General features: G+C 37.8%; 3 protein-coding genes across 3 annotated transcripts; 1 reads left to right on the plus strand and 2 right to left on the minus strand.

Annotated features, from left to right (window-relative positions):
* Positions 1-1,213: 1,213 nt before the first annotated feature.
* On the minus strand, positions 1,214-2,736 carry morn3 (MORN repeat containing 3). The gene is made up of 5 exons (XM_015055037.1): positions 2,569-2,736; positions 2,291-2,448; positions 2,048-2,207; positions 1,774-1,958; positions 1,214-1,358 (listed from the first exon to the last, which is right to left on the minus strand). Exons 1-5 carry the CDS (start codon positions 2,711-2,713, stop codon positions 1,293-1,295), a joined length of 714 nt encoding a protein of 237 aa, XP_014910523.1. The 5' UTR covers positions 2,714-2,736; the 3' UTR covers positions 1,214-1,292.
* Positions 2,737-4,388: 1,652 nt separating this feature from the next.
* tmem120b (transmembrane protein 120B) lies at positions 4,389-14,032 on the plus strand. The gene is made up of 12 exons (XM_015055036.1): positions 4,389-4,559; positions 7,446-7,564; positions 8,579-8,695; positions 8,826-8,885; positions 8,973-9,068; positions 9,146-9,235; positions 9,333-9,398; positions 9,499-9,560; positions 11,011-11,103; positions 11,378-11,442; positions 11,574-11,642; positions 12,422-14,032. The coding sequence occupies exons 1-12, from the start codon at positions 4,497-4,499 to the stop codon at positions 12,524-12,526; spliced, it is 1,005 nt and encodes a 334-aa protein (XP_014910522.1). The 5' UTR covers positions 4,389-4,496; the 3' UTR covers positions 12,527-14,032.
* On the minus strand, positions 13,774-17,291 carry rhof (ras homolog family member F). Its single transcript, XM_015055039.1, has 5 exons — positions 16,794-17,291; positions 16,546-16,633; positions 15,469-15,578; positions 15,036-15,170; positions 13,774-14,828 (listed from the first exon to the last, which is right to left on the minus strand). The coding sequence occupies exons 1-5, from the start codon at positions 16,926-16,928 to the stop codon at positions 14,664-14,666; spliced, it is 633 nt and encodes a 210-aa protein (XP_014910525.1). The 5' UTR covers positions 16,929-17,291; the 3' UTR covers positions 13,774-14,663.
* Between the last annotated feature and the right edge of the window lie 968 nt (positions 17,292-18,259).

An 18,259-nucleotide genomic window follows, 5' to 3' on the forward strand; every position in this document is an offset into this window, starting at 1 on the left:
CTGATTTTTCCCCCCTTTTTTAAATATCCCCCCCCCCTTTTTTTTCTTGTTAAAAAATTTTTTTTTTTTTTTTTTTTTTTTTTTTTTTTTTTTTTTAAAGATATATATTTTGAAGTTTGACCTGCTGAGGAATTACACATTGTACATGTTATTGGTTTAGGTGTTTCTAGGCCAAAAGTGGTGTGCTTGTTAACAGCTCTACTCATTATGTCAGACATATCATGCCTGGACTTGTTTCTGTTGCCTGCTGCATTTATTTATCATTTAGTAAAAAAAGCACATAATGTTTATCAGTTATTGCACATCTGTGTTTGTGAAACACAGCCTTTTAACTTTTTGCGTATTTAAAGAAATCTACTGTCCTGGCAGTTTCAAACAGTTTGCTGTATGTGTTGACTAATAAGCTGCCAACCTTACAGTATTAATAGAGTGCTGACATGTGTTGTGTTTTAATAAACACTTTTTAACTAAATGGGACTTGAAGTTCAGATGTCCAACACATGTCTTTAATTTTTATCCTTGTAAATTACAGCAATCCTGTAATCCTGCAATCATTTGTGTGACTATAGTTTATATTTTTAAACTTATCCTGTTATGGTTTTATTACACATTCTACATTCACTACAAACCTACAGGGATCAATAGCATTTATTCTCACTTGACTGTTTTGTTTTCAACAGTTAAATCAGTCCGTTTTGAATAAACTATTACTTATGTTAGTCTATCTAGATACTTATAAGTGTAAGGATGTCAGTGGCTGGACATGGCAGAGATGAGACCCACCTTTTTGAGGCTGACTGAAGGAACTGGTGGATTTCTAAATAGGTTTAATAAGTTCAATTGAACATATTATAGCTTCTGAAGGCAACAAATGAGCAAATCAAATTATCCATTGTCTACACTCGCCGATCTTTGAAGGGTCACATCTCCAGCTGCCACTGGGCAAGAGGCGGCATACATCCTGGACAGCTTGCCGGTTCATCGGAGGGAAACACACACACATATTCATACCTAAAGACAATTTAGAGAATCCAATTAACCTAAAAGTCATGTTATAGGACTGTGGAAGGCAAACGTGCACAAGGAGAACATGCAAACTCCACAACGAAAAACCTCAGGCTTCTTTCATGTTATTAATTATAATAGTAACACCGGTGTCATTAATTAATGATCAAAAAAGTGGAATCTCAATGAAAACTATGACTGAGAGAACTTAATGAATGGATGGCGTTGTTTTATTGGCTTTCTGGTAACTGGATGAAGTAGGAACTTGCCGTTTTTCCTCCTGCTCTTTAATGGTGACATTGGCAAGCTGCTCTAGCTTCCCGTAAAACCAACTCCATGTCCACCAGTTGAATCTTGGAAAAAGAACATAAATACATATCAATCCTTGTCACTGAACTGAATACTTTTAGGTGTGTTTCCAAATTTTCCAGGAACCACTAGTGTAGTTTTCTGGGGCCATTCTTTGACCCTCCACTGTTTTCACTGCAACTGCCAGCATAAAAACAGATTACGTCGGTCAAATCTGACCCAAGAAAGCTGCCTTGGTGTAGGCTTTTAATATGACCCTGGAGATTTGAAGAGGGAAGGTGTGAAGCTTTTCTGATTGGTTCACTTCGATCAGTATAATGTTTTAGTGTTTCACAGTGCTGATTTTCCAGTGTACAAATAAAAACAATCACAATGCCAGCAGGTTTTCTGTTTGCCTGATAAAATGAGTGTGGAAGTGAACGGGTTTTAATACAGTCATAACTGTAAATAGTCACATACCTCTGGAAACGGAAACTGAGGTGGCGATGGTGCTGATTCCCTTCCAACATCTACAAATGTCCCACATTTTGCTATCCCATCCACCCAAAAGCCTTCATAAAGCAGGCCTTTGTCAGAGTAATAGAACTTTCCATCTCCGTTCCTCTTCCCATCTCGCCACGAGCCCTCATACCAGTTTCCATTGGCTACAGGAGAAATTGGTAAAAATTCCAATTAGACATACTGGAGCCCAAACGTTTTTCATTTGCAATTATGGGAAGAAATATTCTCCTACAAAATCTAATGATTCCTCGGCCGTGAGTCTTATGGTTCAGCCACTCTCCTTCATAAATGTCTCCGTTTTCGTAGTACATCCTTCCCCAGCCGTTGTGTTGGTCATCTGCCCACTCCCCCTCATACACTGCCGAGCTGTCAAAGAAGTATGTCCCATATCCCTAAAAAGACAGAAAAAAATATATATCACTGTCTGGATACGTATATTTCACAGTCCAATATGAAGATAATAAATAAAGCATACATGCTTCTTTCCATTTTTCCATTGACCACAATACTTCCTTGCGTACTCCTTTGTTTCCGGGATTTGTACACTGTAGGTGCCATAACCATCACGTTTTCCGTATTTCCACTCCCCGTGATAAACGGCACCAGCTTTCTTCCAAACCTGAATTCCTTTGCCTTGACAAAGTTTTCAAAAAGTCAGTCATCTAAAATTCCGTCTTGCAGAGTATTTGGTTTAATATTGGCTAACTTGATATCGGCAAGTTTTGTTGTGGTAAATGAAAAGTGTTATCTAACCATGCTTCTTGTTCTCCAGCCACTCTCCGGTGTATTCATTTCCACAGACAGAGTAAACTGTGTGCCGCAGTCCACATTTCTGGGAATCTTTATCCTTCTGTACTGAAGGTGGGAGAGTTTTCTTAAATGGTTTATAAATTGGCATGACTGGAAGGATGTGGTGGAAATCCTGTGAGAAAAAAAAAGTATATATTTTAAACATTTAAGACGGTATGTTCACTCACTGCCCATTGATTTACAGACTAAGTGTTTTTGCTTTTTAAAATGATCATCAGCTTCAGCAAATCTGAAGTTTAAACTCTGCACAGAACAGTTTCAAAACAGTGGGATGCCAGAGGGTTTTCTTACACTTGTGGCTTCAGATAATTCAGAGTTTTTCTGAAGTTCTCTTGAATAGAAATATACTGAAATCTTCAGAGTACTCTAATCTTTACAGCTAGATACCTGAGACACAGTGCTAAATTAGCAAGAACAATACAGACTTTTACAAGAGAATGTTGTTAGGTCTGCTGCAGTTGTCTCAGCCAAGCAACATCTATGCTACAGCTCCAAAGAATAGCAATCCACCTGAGCATTTAACAACACTCTTGTGAAAAAGCACATTTATATGTGAAAAAATAAGCTAAAACAGAGGCCCATATCATCCACCAAATCAATCAACTGGGGTAATTTCTACAGTAAAAAAAGAAAACAAACAAACAACATCTACTTAAAAAAATTACAGCTGGTAGCAAAATCCATAAGTACAGTCCACTATGCAGAATAGAGAGAAGAATCGCAGCTGAGGAAACCATTGATAAAGTCAACAAATTTAATGTAATGATACTGAAGATGTACATATGAGAAAACAACCACAAACTTAACATTCTTGTGAAAAAAATATGTGCAAAAATCAGCTAAAACAAAGGCCCATATGACTAGCACCTTCACAGCTCTGAGGATTTATTCGGTGTTCTACAAACTTGCTGGAGTATGACATTTTTTCTATCAAAGTGGGGGAACTTTTACTGATAACTTCACAGAACTCCACTTAAAAATATCTGAACTATCCCTTTAAAATCTGTACATCAAAATCAATGTCAGAACTTGGATTTTATGCAACATTATTTTTCCTTTGCAATTCTCTTGAGATTTTGTTTTAAAAAATATATTACTTAATTTCATTGTTGACTATTATGTCATTGCAGAACATTATAATGAATATGCAGCAAAAATTTGCAAAATTACCAAACCTTCATACGACTACCTTGTTTTCATTACTGAATAACGTTCTCAAGCAAAATGGGCCTTATCGTTCTATCAAAAACAATATAATCACAGAAAATTAAAGTCAAATTAGATTATAACTAAATATTTTGGAGCTGTATTTTTTTCTTATGTACATAATCACAAAGACATCTGAACAGTTAATGCGACTTTTTTTTTGGGACACATGTACTTAAAACATAAATTACTGTAAAACACCGTCCAGAAATTTTAAGTTAGATAAAAGTATTTTGTACCTCAGCAGTGTATCCAAGCGGATGACTTAAACGCACTCAACCCGCTTGGAAAAATCAAGAAAACACAAGCTATATTAACTTCTTCCGCAGAACAAAAAAACTGTTTGGTGTATCATAGCAACAGTAAAGTGCACTGTGATTGGTGGATAACGAATGTATTAAAACCCCCAAATTAAAATGATTTGTAATTAAACCTGTCAGTTATTTTCCAATATCTTAACAACTTTAATAAAAATTACGGAACTGTTTGTTGACTTTTAGCAGGTTCGGCTGCGGTTCAGCTACACTGCTTAATCGTTGGATGTGCGCATGCGCTCTGCCGCACAATTAAAACACTGAGAAGCAGTCTTTTGGAGCAGTGAGGACGAGCCAGTCCGAGTGGAACCTGGTGGAAGTGTCTTTCCCGTCACGTTTCGTTCTGCTACGATGTCCAAACCCACTTTTGAGGCAGAATGGGAGGAAATAGAAAAGGAATACCAACAATTACAGGTAACCAGAACTCGCTTAATCGAGTGTTTTTCATGTGTAGTGGGTGCCAGTGACAGACACCGTAGCGGGGCTTTGGCACTTTGGTTCTTTGCTCTTCGCCATTCATTCTCGGCTCAGACTTAAACGCTGTAGTTAGTCTTCTCTCCTGCTGTATGTCGCTCCAACTAAGCTGTGAACTTATTTAACCATGACTTTATTTTTCTCTGACTGTAGTGCAACATCCTTGTGTTGTAGCAGCTAGCATTAGCTGCAGGTTACTTGACATTTTTCCCTGCCGCTAGAGAAGAGCTATAGTCCAGCTGAAGCTTTCAGTCTGACATGCTATGCTGCTGTTTGTTACACAATTGCTACCAAAGTTACGTAAAGGTTGTGCAAGGTGTTTGTTTGCTCAGGTTTTTTGCTTTGGTAAACTCTTAATAGACACTTACTCCCACCCTCTGTCATTAGTTATCAGGCTAGCTCACCTTTGCTACAGTTGGCTAACTTGAAACAACTCATGAGCAGACGATGCCAGTGCGGCGAGGCATCGTAATCAAGTTAACTTTAGACGTGTATCTGCAATGCCATGGAAGATGGAAATCTAGAGCTGCTCTTCAGGGAAGGAAATTGTGGTGGTGATGATCAGCTGTTCAGGGATTTCCATGATGAATGCTACTGCTACGTATTCTTCTTTCAGAGTCTATCGTAGTCTTGAATAAACTTGTTCAGGTGCATGATCAGTAGAGAACGCATTAAAAAAAATGAAAACGATTCAATGTCACAGACACTGGTAGTATCACTGATGTGAAGGAAAGAGACATAACTTATCTATGTCTTTAAATCCTGCTGCTTCTTCTCCTTCAGGTAGTGCCTCCTTATTCCCTAATATGATAATGTTACATACTACTTTAAATAAATGAATCCTCTTTGCTAAAAAGGTCCCATCACTATTACCTTACTATTTGTCAAACTTGTTGAATTGGAAACCTGCATGCTTTCCAGTTCAAAAATGCTTTATTGATCCCAAAGGGAAATTAAATGTTGTTGTAGCTCTTCTTAATTTAAATTCTTCAAAGATTTATTGGCAGGAAAGATCACCTGTAGCAGTGTGTATCACAGTGAATTTGAAGAAGCCTCTGACTGAAGACATTTAGTTTTTCTAAGACAGTCCCAGAGGATGGTCAGGATTGTCCATAATGTTCTTGATTTTATGTAAAATATTTATTTGTATTATCATCTCAAGAGGTTCCACAGAGCAGAACCAGCCTTCTTTATCAGATTGTTGAGCATTTTTAGGTCCCTGGTTCTGATGCTACTGCCCCAACAAATGGTGGCAAAACAGATGATGCTCTCAACAACAGAATCTTAGCTTCCTCAACAAGAACAACCTACTCTGACCCTTCTTATAGACGGCTTCACTGTTGCGTCTCCCCTCCAGTCTGTTGCCCAGGTGAACACCAAGATATTTATATTCCTCAGCCACCTCCACTTCTTCTTCCTTGATGGAAATATGGTTGGATCTTACCCTGTTTCTCCTGAAATCTACACTCATCTCCTTTGTTTTGTTCACATTCGAGATAAGATAATTGTTCCCACACCATGAGACGAAGTGGTCCACCAGCTTTCTGTACTCGCATCCTTGTCCATCTCTGACACAGCTGACGACTGCAGAATGATCTGAGTATTTCTGCAGAGGACATAAGTCGGGCTTCGGCTGTAAATCAGAAGGTGAAAAGGAAGTACAGTACAGTACAGTACCCTGTGTTGCTGACCACCTGGTTAGACACAAAGACCTTCCATCCAGTGAACTGTGATCTGTTTGTCAGGTAGTCATAGATCCAGCATCTATAAGAAATGGCAAACCAATGTGGTAAATATATTCATGAAATGACAGTTAACCAAAGTTTTAAAGGAGATTGTGTTTTTTCATATCAAAGTAGAAATGCTAGAGAAGTGCCAAACTGGTCAGTCTAAGTTTATTTGCCTATTTAACAAATGGTGAAGAGCATCTACATGTATGAACATGTATTTTTTGTGTTGACTGATACAAGGCAACAGTTTTATTGTAAAGTTTGTTGTAAAAAAAACCTTTTAGAAATGGAATAATAATAAAAGTATTACAACTTCTGCCCTACCTAGTGTTATTATTACCGTTTAGTCATTAAACACTAAACTAAATGAGTGTTTAATTAAATTTCCCTTTGGCTAGATAAAATATTATTGCATTTGAATTGTGTTGTAGAGGCAGGAATTCAACATATTACAATAAGTCACTCCTTGGCAGTCATTGTCATACCACTTCCTCCACAACGTAACCTCAAGTATTCAACTGTTCAGATGTAAACTGCTGACTGACCTGAGGTACAATGTGGTCCTTAAATTGGTCATGTGCACATCAACAGCTTTAATGAGCTTGAGAAAACTCATGTGACATAAAGCACAGGCACTACTTTATATCACACACCTCGGGATGTTTTATTGCACAGCAGAAATCTGTGTGTGATTTCATTCGGTGGACTTGGTTAAAATACAGAAACCTAAAGAGCAAACCAATAAGGAACCAAGTCGTAAAGACAAAACCACGTTCTTCAGAGTCTGAAAACTCAAGTCTGTTTAGGTTAAGTTGTCAAAAGCATTTCTAAAAATCTATGAGTGGCCGCGGTCGTTTCTGTGACAGCTTGTGTTGTCTGCAGGGATAAATTCATTCTGCGGCGTGTTGTTTATCTCGCCGCTTAATGCAGAGTCATGGGCGGATTTTGTTCAGACGGAGCTCAAATTAAATTTCACAGAGTGAAGCGTTCCCTGCTGACAATTTTTTATTTATTTATTTTTTTAAATAATGTTAGCGCTTTGACATCTGTACAAGTGTCTTAATGTAACTCATGTTTCTGCTTATTGTACCTCCAGGAAACTCATAAAATATACAGACACAAACTGGAGGAGCTCACCAATCTTCAGGCGACATGCAGCAGCTCCATCAGCAAACAGAGAAAATGTCTGAAAGACCTGAGGCTCAGCTTGAAGAAGTGAGTACTGCCCGCATTTAGGGGAAAAGAAACAATTTTTGTTTGGGTTCAAAACAGTGAGACTCAGTTAATGATGTGCTTGGACTGAAGTGTCTATATCTATATTGCCTCGCAAAAGTCTCCATACTCCTTTAACTTTCCCACATTGTTTAATGTTTCAACCACAAGCTTCTGTCTAAATACAAGACAATCCAATAGAGGCTGTAAAAGACTAAAGAGTTTAGGAACTGTTCGCCATCCAACCGGATAGCAGCTGCACATTATTGAGGTTTGTGGGTGTCAGAGTTGACACCTATTAAACACAGCAAATAACACAGGAAAGACAAGAGAGAGTTAGATTCTCAGTACTCGCGAGGAGAACAGACAGAGATGTGCTTTCAGTTACAAATCTCCTACTGCTCTGAAGCACATTTGCCTGCCCCTCTCTTTTTTTATTGTCTTTAGGATCCCTAATCACAGAGAGCGCTGTAACTCTAAAGGGAGGGGGAATGACACTCCATCACACAGTCACAGCGCCAAGATTATCACTAACTAACAACACAATCAATCTCACACTAGCTTATCTAGTTCCTGACCCAGGATCAAACAGGACAAGTTGTGAATCTTCACGGCGATGGTTTTATAGCTATCTAAGAGGTCAAAGCGGGGCGTTCTGTGAAGAGCTGATGTCACTGCTCTTCTTCAGAGAGGCCCTCTGAGAAAGGAAAGCAGACTGATTAACAATATAGAAACATTTCTTAAAACATATGACTAAACTAAATAAGTAAGGCTACATAAACTAAGGACATAATAAAGATATAACAAATAGTTGATAATAATACAATTTACCCAACAGTGGGTGTGACGCCACAAAACATGACAAAGATGAAGAGATATGGATACTTTTGCAAGGCACATTCTCATTCTGATTCCAGTCACAGGTGTAGATGGATGTTACTGCCTTAAAAAAACAACAACATATTTTTCTGGCACTGAAATTTTCTTGCTCATCAGCATTTACTTTGGTCTTCACAGGTGTGCGCAGACGTGCGATGAAAATCAGCTGAAAATAATAACAGACATCAAATCACAAATCAAAGAAAAAGAAAATGTTTTCTTTGATATGGAGGCCTATTTGCCAAAGAAGAATGGGTGTGTGCTGTTTATTTTTTCCATGTATTTGTTCTTTTCCTTATTCGGCAACATGAGAACTGTTTTTAATCCATGAAACTGTACTGACCTGTTTTGTGTTGTTTTTTTTTTTTGTTTTTTTAAATTTCAGGCTGTACCTGAGTTTGGTCCTGGGCAACGTGAACGTGACGCTCCTCAGTAATCAGGCAAAGTATGGAAAATGCAAAACGAGTTGACTCCAAGATGGAAAAGGAGATGTTGTCTACTTGCCCATCTCACCCGTGTTTCATTTGCACAGATTTGCCTACAAAGACGAGTACGAGAAGTTCAAGCTTTATATGACGATAATCCTGATGTTTGGAGCCATAACTTGCCTCTTTTTTCTTAACTACCGGTAAGGTAATGCTTCCTCTTGAAGGAGTAGTCTTATAACGTTTTCTTAAATAATTTTTTTTTTTTTTTAATCTTCAGAGTCACAGATGAAATCTTCAACTTTTTGCTGGTCTGGTACTATTGCACTTTAACCATAAGGGAAAGCATCCTCATCACTAATGGTTCCAGGTGTGTTTTGACGATGGTCTCATAAAAGATTTCTCTGTTTGGGTTTTGAAAATAACGCAGCTGTTTTTGCTCTCCTTCCCTTTTTTTTCTGTTTCAGGATCAAAGGCTGGTGGGTGTCTCACCATTATGTGTCCACTTTCCTGTCAGGTGTTATGCTTACCTGGTGAGATGCCTGTTTCGCATGTAGTTCAGTAACACACCAAGAAGGTGAAAGTCATAAAATGCTAAAGCGTGTTTCTGTTTGTCACTGTATTTTTGGACAGGCCTGAGGGACAAATGTATCAGATGTTTCGAAACCAGTTCCTTGCGTTCTCCATTTATCAGAGTAAGTCTTGTGGTTCGCTTACCCAGATTTGAGCTTTTTCCCCAAAAAGTCTTTCTCTCTTGTCTAATGTTCTTTTTTTTTTATTTTACATGTTTGTATATTTGAAAGCAAAGCATACAGTGCTGTGAAAAAAGATTTCATTGTCCACCAGGACTTTATTAGGTTTAATGAGTCCCTCCAGAAAGAAGCGATCGCAGCTATTAATGCAAATTCACTCATCATTCTCAGATTTTATGTATTTTCACCAGTCGTCGCAACTTCTTTGCAAATCCGACCAACAATCCTAACGTTTTCTGTATTTCCTTCTTTTCTGAAATGCAGTATTACAGTTTGAACTTTAAAAACCATGTTGATAAAAATAGTCCCAATCAGAGGGCGAAACGAAGATGGCTTGTATGTTTTTGTTTTTTTTAGTTTTGCATGACAGGATATTTACAGCTAACCACACTGTGCTCAGGATTGGTGGCACCGGCGTGAGCTTTGAGCTCATTTTACAGCGTTTAGCACACTGCCTGCACAGTGGAGGGTCATAAATCAGCTGTAGAAAACAATCCTGGTTTCCTGAATGAAGGGATGTGACTAAACATTTCCATTCTTAACAAATGGTCCTCCTAAATTGCTTTCTTGATCAGAGAACTGAATATGCCAATTGTTCCTAATCAGTGCTAATCACTATTCTCAAATCATATGGAGAAATATTGTTGTTCTGTTATTTAAATATATTAAAACTAAGAATTTAGACTATTTTTAACAGCATTTACTTTCACACACTGTCTTGTTCAATAAAATCCAGCTAAATGTCTGAAAAAAAAAAAAAAAAAAAAAGCTATCAGTTTGAGTGTGACCAGTACATTACTGATGAAACTTTATCTTTGTTTAGTCAGCTTTTCTCCTCCCAGCTTCTCACAATTCTATCAAAGGCAGTAGCAGTGGTGAGTTTGTCTTTCAGGGCGGTTTCATCTGAAAATTCAACAAGTGAAAGTCAATATCCAAGATAAAAACAAATTTAACTGCTGGGCAATTAAACCATTGACAAATATTTGCTTCCAGCAAGCACGTTTACCCTAAATTTCCATGTACATATTGTTCAATTGGATAAATAAGCTTTAAATTAATAAAATTGAGGCTGTTTGAAAAGTTGATATCCAAACTTGGAGAGTATAACACACTAGTGATTAAAATCATTGCTTATTGATACTCATTATGTGGTAACTTTCTTCAGTCTCAGGCGATGGTTCAGATTGAAAAACATTTAATTTAAATAATCCCTGCTCTTAATTTCAGGGTACAAAACCTTAAATGGTTGGATTTTTTTTTTTCTAAGCAGATTGAATTGGTGTGTTGTAGTATTTTCTGTCTCCCTACCTATATATTTTTCTGTGAAATCAGTTTATTCTTATCACATTTCTATAATCCAGTAATTATATTCCTATCATTTCCACAATTCTAGGCTTTGTTCAGTTCCTCCAGTATTACTACCAGAGCGGCTGCTTATACAGGCTGCGCGCTTTGGGAGAGAGAAATCAGCTTGACCTCACAGTGGGTGAGTTGTACACTATTTTTGGTGCTAGTCATTTCAATCGTTTGAACCCTTTAGTCATCTGCAGCGGCATGTCTAGAAAATTGGGGTAAAGGTGAAGAACGGAGACAGCTGTAGCTCTTACTCTGTTGGGATGCAGATGTCTGGGAAACTCGAGTGAGGCATCTTCAAGCTATCTCCAATGTCAGATTGTTGTGCAGAAAATATAAAGTAGTAGTGTAATAATATCTCAATTGGTCTGTGGCACGATAAGGTTATAGTTGGGTTTCTGTTGCAGAGGGATTTCAGTCGTGGATGTGGAGAGGGCTCACTTTCCTTTTGCCTTTTCTATTCTTTGGCCACGTAAGTCCAACAAGTCTTGCCTTTCTGCTTGTATTTAATGCATTAAAATAAAAATCTGAGTTATGCCACGTCACATTTAGCATTTGTAGACCTTGCAAAAGTTCTGATGGCGATGCTTAATTTGTTTGCAGTTTTGGCAGCTGTACAACTCTGTGACCCTTTTTCGCTTGGCAAGACATGACGACTGTAAGGAGTGGCAGGTAAGGATCGGGTTGATGGATGGAGTCGTTCAGTCAAACACATCTTGGTTTCAAAAAAAAAAAAAAGAGCTATATTTAAAAATATTTTTTTATGTCAAACATCACCATAATTTCCTGATCTGGGACTTGTATGTTCTGGGGCTTTAAAAAATCAGGTTTGTTGAAACTTGTAAAGGTTTTTGTCCTGCTTCACACATTTCTGGCTTTGCTTTGAACACCATAGGATTTATTCACTAGCGTTCCAGCTGCTGTTCCCAACAATTCTGATGCTGATCGTTTAGAAGTGGTTTAACTTTCTCATTGTTAACACTTCTAGAAAACTACATTTTAAAAATAGTAATTCGTAAAGTTACCTCATTGGCATATGGTTTTTGTTTACCATATTCAGTGTAGAAAGAAAATCTCAAATGATACGAATAATTTTCTGAAAAAGAAACTGAACAACAATACAAGGTGATATTTTGTATATCACTGCAATTTCAATTATGGTGACTAGAGTTTCATTTTTCTTGAATTTTAATAATATTCAGCTCAAAATTTAAGAGAAAACTAATTTTGTGTGCAAGACTAAAATGAAAGTTGGTTTTCATCCTAACCCGAACAAGTGGTGACACAGTCTTGTCTCTTTTTGTTTCATGAATTTCATATATTTAGTTTATTGTAACAGTTTCACATTTTAGAGTGTTAAAATGATTTCTAGTACAGCTTTGGTTTCTGTTTATTTGTAACCTTTTTTTTTTTTTTAATTATTGAAACAGGTTTTCTTTGCTTGCTTTCAGATATTCATGCTGGCTCTAACGTTTCTCGTCTTATTCCTGGGAAACTTTCTTACAACGTTAAAAGTCGTCCACCAAAAAGTTCAAAAGAAGGAGAAGGACATCTAAAAAAAAATGGCGACTGTGAATAAGTTCGGTGAAACCTCTCTGATCCTTGAAAGGACCAGCAATCGCAGGTCAAACACGCACAATCGTTTACCGGACTGACCCCACACCGACCAGGCTGAGTCTGGATGGAGCTGAGGCTTCTCTCAGCCTTCGATGGCAGCAGCAGCAGCTTCCAGCCAAAGCATCCCGCTGACAGGTTCTTACTTTACGGTAACTTGATGTTGCTGTGAACCAGTGTGGATGATCACCAAATGGGAGGAGCAGTTTCTTGCTTTATTGTGTGTATATATTGTGGACAGAATGTGTTTCTATGGATTTGTGCATGAATTTCGGAGCGCCTTCGCTCAAATCATTATGCAAGGACAGGTAGCAGAACAGAACAAAGTTTGCCTTTCAACACTTGAACGTCTGCCCTGCGCATACTTCTGTGAAGTAGTAATAGTCAAACTGGCGCTGGCTTGTATTCTCTTTGGCACTTCAATGAACTTTTTTTTTGTTTTTCTTCATGAGACATTTAAAGCCACTGTCATGTTACATCAGAGTAAACCAGCACACAGTTCAAGCCCATGACTCTAAAAGCATTTGTTAAAGGGATGGGGGAAAGGTCCTCACTAGTGTACTTTGCTCTATTTACAGTCAGAGGGAGCTTTTTTTGTTGTTTTTAGTCAGAAAACTTCCATTTAAAAAGGGAATTTGGCGTTTGTTAAAAACCAACTTTAGTGAAACGGCAAGGAAGCGCACATAACAATGTAGCTTGTGATTTCTTACAGACGTAGACCCTTTACATCTTAACATTTTGTTAAGAAAACGTCTAGCAGAAATTTGACTGATGGTCTTAATCTTGCCGAAGACACTTAAAAGTTCAAAATGCACTTTTCAGGTCCTGGCCGTTCTGGTTTCTTCTGTTATTTTGTTGCATAATGTTGTACAAGTGATCAAATGCTGCTGTTTGTGCCGCTACTCAGATTTATTCAGCTAAGAGTACTGTTGTGTTTTTTTTTTTTTTTTCCGTTTTAAGTTGCGTAAGCGTACCACTATCTATTCTGTAATAGTACACATTTTATTTTTGATTAAATCATTCACTGTAATGTTTTAGTTTTTTTTTTTGTTTTGGTATTTTTTTTTCAGTCTTTTTAATCTGTTATTTCAAAATTTGTGTGTTTGTTGCCTTATTCTACCCCCCAAAAAAGAAATCTTCCATGCTATTTTGAAAATGCCACAGTTATTCTTTATTATTATTATTATTATTATTATTTCAACAAATTGTAGTTCCATCAGAGGGCACGTAGAACTCCTTTTTATTGAGGGGGAAAATTGAAGCTCTTTGAGGATCAGATTGTTCCATTTTTATGTCGTAATGCACAAATAATCTTATTTCACAATGTAGCTGTTCATTTCATGTGTCTGAAGTGTGGTCAGTAACAGAGGACATGTGCCAGTTTCTTTAACCTGTGTATGTTGTTGTGAACAAAACCCACGCTACATTAAACACAAATATGCAACTGTTTATGTGAAGATTTGCTTTTATTTTAATTTTGGAATATTAATAGCACTTGACATTTAACGTGCTAGTTTATTTTCTGCCTCAAGTGGGCGCTGTTGGTAAAGTTAAGAATTACTAACAGGCCTGCCATGTTGGTAGCCAACCAGTGCTACTTTAAAGTCACAGTACCAATACGTATTGAAAACCAACAACTATTCTAAGTAGGATTATGTTGCCTACGAATGTCAGCTCAAGAACTGATTTCCATTAATAAATAGGTAAAGACAACTTTCTGCAGTTGTGGTGCAAAATACTTTCAGGAAAAAAAATACTTGTACATAAACACAAAAAGTACAAAACGCATACAAGAAGTGTCTTGTATGCTACATTAGAAAATGTCACTACAACTTGCAAAACTGCCCTTCCTGTTGCAGCAATCGCAATTTTTGTTGCGCTGTTGAAGATTACTAACCGGCTTTCCAGGGTGCACATAAGACGCATCCTTTCAGGGTTTTTAAAATTTTTTTTTTTACTTTCATATCTGTGTAGGACGCAAATTATATTTGGCATCTCAAGTGTCCAAATGCGTTGACTATAGCAAAGGATCCTCTAACAATTGCCTGCAAGAGCGTTGGATCCTGAAAGTTTGTATCTTCACAGAATAAGACATTTTTTCTTCCTCTTGTTGTTCCTCTGTTTTCGGTTGAAGGCCAGGGCTCTTTTTGTCGCCTCTCTGAAAATGTCCTCCACGTTCTCCTGATGTTTGGCCGAACACTCAAGATAGAGCTCCGCGTTCATCTCCTGCCGAGTCTCCTCGCCCTAGGCCCAAACACACCAAGAATTACACTGTGCGGCTGACAGTATGACAGCATGCAAATAAAAATAAGCAATTGGGACATGATAGAGATAATGTGGTTTAAATGTTTGGTTTGGCCGCTTCCTCTTTCGCATTGCTCTGTGCCTCCTGCAATCTTGCTTAAAAGGTTCTGCTTCGTAGATCAGTAAATGCTGATGCGCTTTTCTTACCTGAACGTAGGTAATGGGATTCAGATTCATGGCCTTCAGCTTCCTTGAACACTCTTTATCCTTCCTGAGGTCAGTTTTGCAGCCAATCAGGATCACCGGTGTGCCCCTGCAGAAGTGCCTCACCTCTGGGTACCACTAGATAAATATGAGATTTGAACATTGTGTTGAGAACTGGAAGCCTGAGTTATCTGATTGCATTACCGTGCTTGTTTCTGCTTGACTGGATAATCTGTATGGAGGTTTAAACGGCAATAGTTCTTGAGTTAATCAGCAAAAAGAATGCAGCACTTCTTCAACATAGCTTTTGCTACTAATCATTAGCAGATAAAACCTGAAACTCCACTTTGGCATAAAGAATCTCTATCCATTGCTTTGTGCTATGTGTGTGTGTGTGTGTGTATAGCTTGACGCAAGGTATGTTGGAGGTGTGCACCTTGATCATAACATTCTCAAAGCTGGTAGGGTTGGTCACATCAAAGCAGATTAAAACCAGATTAGCTTCTTGGTATGACAGTGGCCTCAGTCTGTCATAGTCATCTTGTCCTAAAGAAACAAAAGCACAAGCTATGTGGGTAAAATAACAGCTATAGAGAAGAAACCATGCATGGTAATGCACAGCAGAACTGAGCAACATCACTCAATAATGAATATACCAGCATGTGAAAAAGCTGCGAGTAAAGACATAAAACCACATCCTGAATTAGGTTTCCCTCTCTACAGATGCAGGGCGCCCTGCCAAAAGATAAGCTTCGGCACAGACTGTCATGACTTTCTAAAGCAAAAACATTTAAGTACTGTGCGCCTTCCCGTGAATCTTACAGGAAGCTGTGTGACAAACATGTACTTCTTATTCCTGGGTAATTATAAAAAAAAAAAAAGAAACCACAATTAATGCAAGATTACCATGAACATATGCAACCAAGTCAGTATGGGAAACAAGAGGTTTGCTCATTCAGTTCACAAAGAAACAGAAAGTGTACAAAAGATCTCTGATCTTTGACACAGAATACTAAATATGGAGCGCTTTTCTTTTTTTTTTTTTTTAAAGAAATCACTAAAGTCGATGCGCATCTTGACATAAAAATATTACAAACTAAGCTAAAACTAAATTTAAAAAAATAGGCATTTTTCTAGTAAAAACTAAACGGGTTGTATTTTATGTTAGTATGTAATGAAGGGTTGGTTATCACTAACTTGTCAGTTTCTCTGTCATAAATATCAACCTTTTCTACTTCCTCAACATTTGTTGCTCACCTACCAATTCAGTGACCAATAAAATTTTACAGGCCACAAATTTATTATCTAAAATAAACACTTTGAAATGTGTTGCCATCCCGATTAATTGACAGCATTGCTGACTCTGGGCCAGTATGCATTATATTATCAACATGTGGACAAGGTGTGTGACCGCTGAGTTCAAGATGTTCTAAACCTTCTTTATGATGTGAAATGTGTTGTGCCATGAGTAAAAACGGGATGAATTGTAATAAGGAAGTGATATTTCTCTTACCGGCTGTGTCATACAGGTTGAGCTTTATCTCTTTTCCTCCCAAGGAGATAGTTGTGACATACTTTTCAAACACTGATGGAGCATATTTCTGTTTAGGAAAACAAAAAGACAGACTTATTTTTATAACTGAATGTTTAATATCAACTTCATATCACATTAAGCTACTTTTTTTTTTTACATGAATTCTTTCACATTTATCATATAAAGTGTTGTCTGTATATTAAAGTCTCAATGGGAGCTCCTCTTACCTCTGGAAAATCACCTTTGGCATAAACCATCAGAAGAGAAGTTTTCCCACAGCCTCCATCTCCCACAATCACAATTTTAAGTTCTTCCACCTTTTTTGTGGTACCGCTGCCGGGTCCGGCACCGTTTTGTGTCATGTTTTGGTTCCCTCGAAACAGTCAAATACGTGCCAGGCAGTACGAGGCAAGACGGTGCTCCCTCCAGATTTTAGTGAGAGATTTTGTGAAAACAGGTAAATCTACATTTGGATCGAGTTGAGATCACATAGACAGGAACAGGCATGTCTCATGGTTTACCAGGTAGTTCAAACAGCTCACCACTTCCTCTTCCTGTCAACATGACGCCGTTTCCAACTGTCCCCCCCTACACTTCTCTCCTGCCCCATCATCAGGCATGCTCACAGAGAGCTGCAGAGAGCCTGCAGCCGAACTGCACATGTATCATTACCAAGACTGGCTACTCCTACTTCCTCTTCTGCTTATTTCATCCTGTGGGTGTGGGCTCAAAGTGAGGGACAGCCTCCACCGAGTGTGGATTTGTAAGGAGGGAAGATAGCACTTAACCTAAAAACACGAATGCTTTAGTACAGTGAGTGGGCTTTTGTTTGCACGAACATCACTATAAAACCATTTCTTACTTCTGTGGTTCAGAAAAGTGTGAGGATGCTTTGACGGCGGTGAATGTAACCTCACACCTTCTTGACAACTGTTTTTGTACATGTGGAGGCAGGTGAAGAAACTGTAAAGTCTAATTTGAGTGGAATATTTATATCACCAGAAGGCGGGATAACTAAGATACAAAAAGTTATATTTGATGTGTTTATAAGTGTTTGTATATTTTAAGTTCAGCTGAGTTTCAGATTTCCATTTTGAATTATTTCCATTCAACAAGGACGTTTTCTTCTGATAACTGAGACGCCATTGCTCAACAGGTAAAACAATGGAAAAGGAGTGTCATTTAAAAAAAGAATTAATTTGCATTTAATAAAAATTGGCTTCCTGGAAACGATTTAAACCCTCTTTAACAATCAATGGAATTTTTTTTTATTGGCATTACAGCAATCAGATCTTTCCACAATTGTGGACCAGCTGTTTTCCATGTTTCCACTGGTATTTTGAAGATTTAGTCTCTGAGGTTGTAAGGTTATTTTGTCACCAACCTTCATGTTCAACTCTAAAAATGTTGGTCAAATTAAACAATTACTTTAAATCTTTAATCTGTTTGTATAATCAAGAAGATTTTTTTTTATTCCTTTGACACTATGTGGAAAAAAATCATGAGTCGTCCATCAAGTCTTCAGAGGACTTGATTTTACACAGCCACAAACGGCTTATATTTTGTCAACAACATTCCAAGACAGGTTTCAGCATCTCACCAGGTCAAAATCAGAAGGTACTTTGAGGCGTATTGAACAACATAATCAGTGTGTCATGATTTTTAGTCGTGGGTTAATGTGTCAAACTACAGC

Source organism: Poecilia latipinna, unplaced genomic scaffold (assembly GCF_001443285.1).
Source record: "Poecilia latipinna isolate Pla-1442-1.1 unplaced genomic scaffold, P_latipinna-1.0 Scaffold1291, whole genome shotgun sequence".
NCBI classification, from domain to species: domain Eukaryota; kingdom Metazoa; phylum Chordata; class Actinopteri; order Cyprinodontiformes; family Poeciliidae; genus Poecilia; species Poecilia latipinna.

Excerpts from the sequence above, each read along its gene's own strand:
- rhof (XM_015055039.1), bottom strand. The coding sequence starts at position 16,928 with ATGACACAAAACGGTGCCGGACCCGGCAGCGGTACCACAAAAAAGGTG. Across the intron at positions 16,634-16,793 it reads CCAAAGGTGATTTTCCAGAG|AAATATGCTCCATCAGTGTT; the intron begins GTAAGAGGAGCT and ends TTTCCTAAACAG. Across the intron at positions 14,829-15,035 it reads ATCCCATTACCTACGTTCAG|GGCGAGGAGACTCGGCAGGA; the intron begins GTAAGAAAAGCG and ends GTTTGGGCCTAG.
- tmem120b (XM_015055036.1), top strand. The coding sequence starts at position 4,497 with ATGTCCAAACCCACTTTTGAGGCAGAATGGGAGGAAATAGAAAAGGAA. Across the intron at positions 7,565-8,578 it reads CTGAGGCTCAGCTTGAAGAA|GTGTGCGCAGACGTGCGATG; the intron begins GTGAGTACTGCC and ends TGGTCTTCACAG. Across the intron at positions 9,069-9,145 it reads CTCTTTTTTCTTAACTACCG|AGTCACAGATGAAATCTTCA; the intron begins GTAAGGTAATGC and ends TTTAATCTTCAG.
- morn3 (XM_015055037.1), bottom strand. The coding sequence starts at position 2,713 with ATGCCAATTTATAAACCATTTAAGAAAACTCTCCCACCTTCAGTACAG. Across the intron at positions 2,208-2,290 it reads GGAAAAATGGAAAGAAGCAT|GGATATGGGACATACTTCTT; the intron begins GTATGCTTTATT and ends CTGTCTTTTTAG. Across the intron at positions 1,359-1,773 it reads CTCAGTTTCCGTTTCCAGAG|ATTCAACTGGTGGACATGGA; the intron begins GTATGTGACTAT and ends TCTTTTTCCAAG.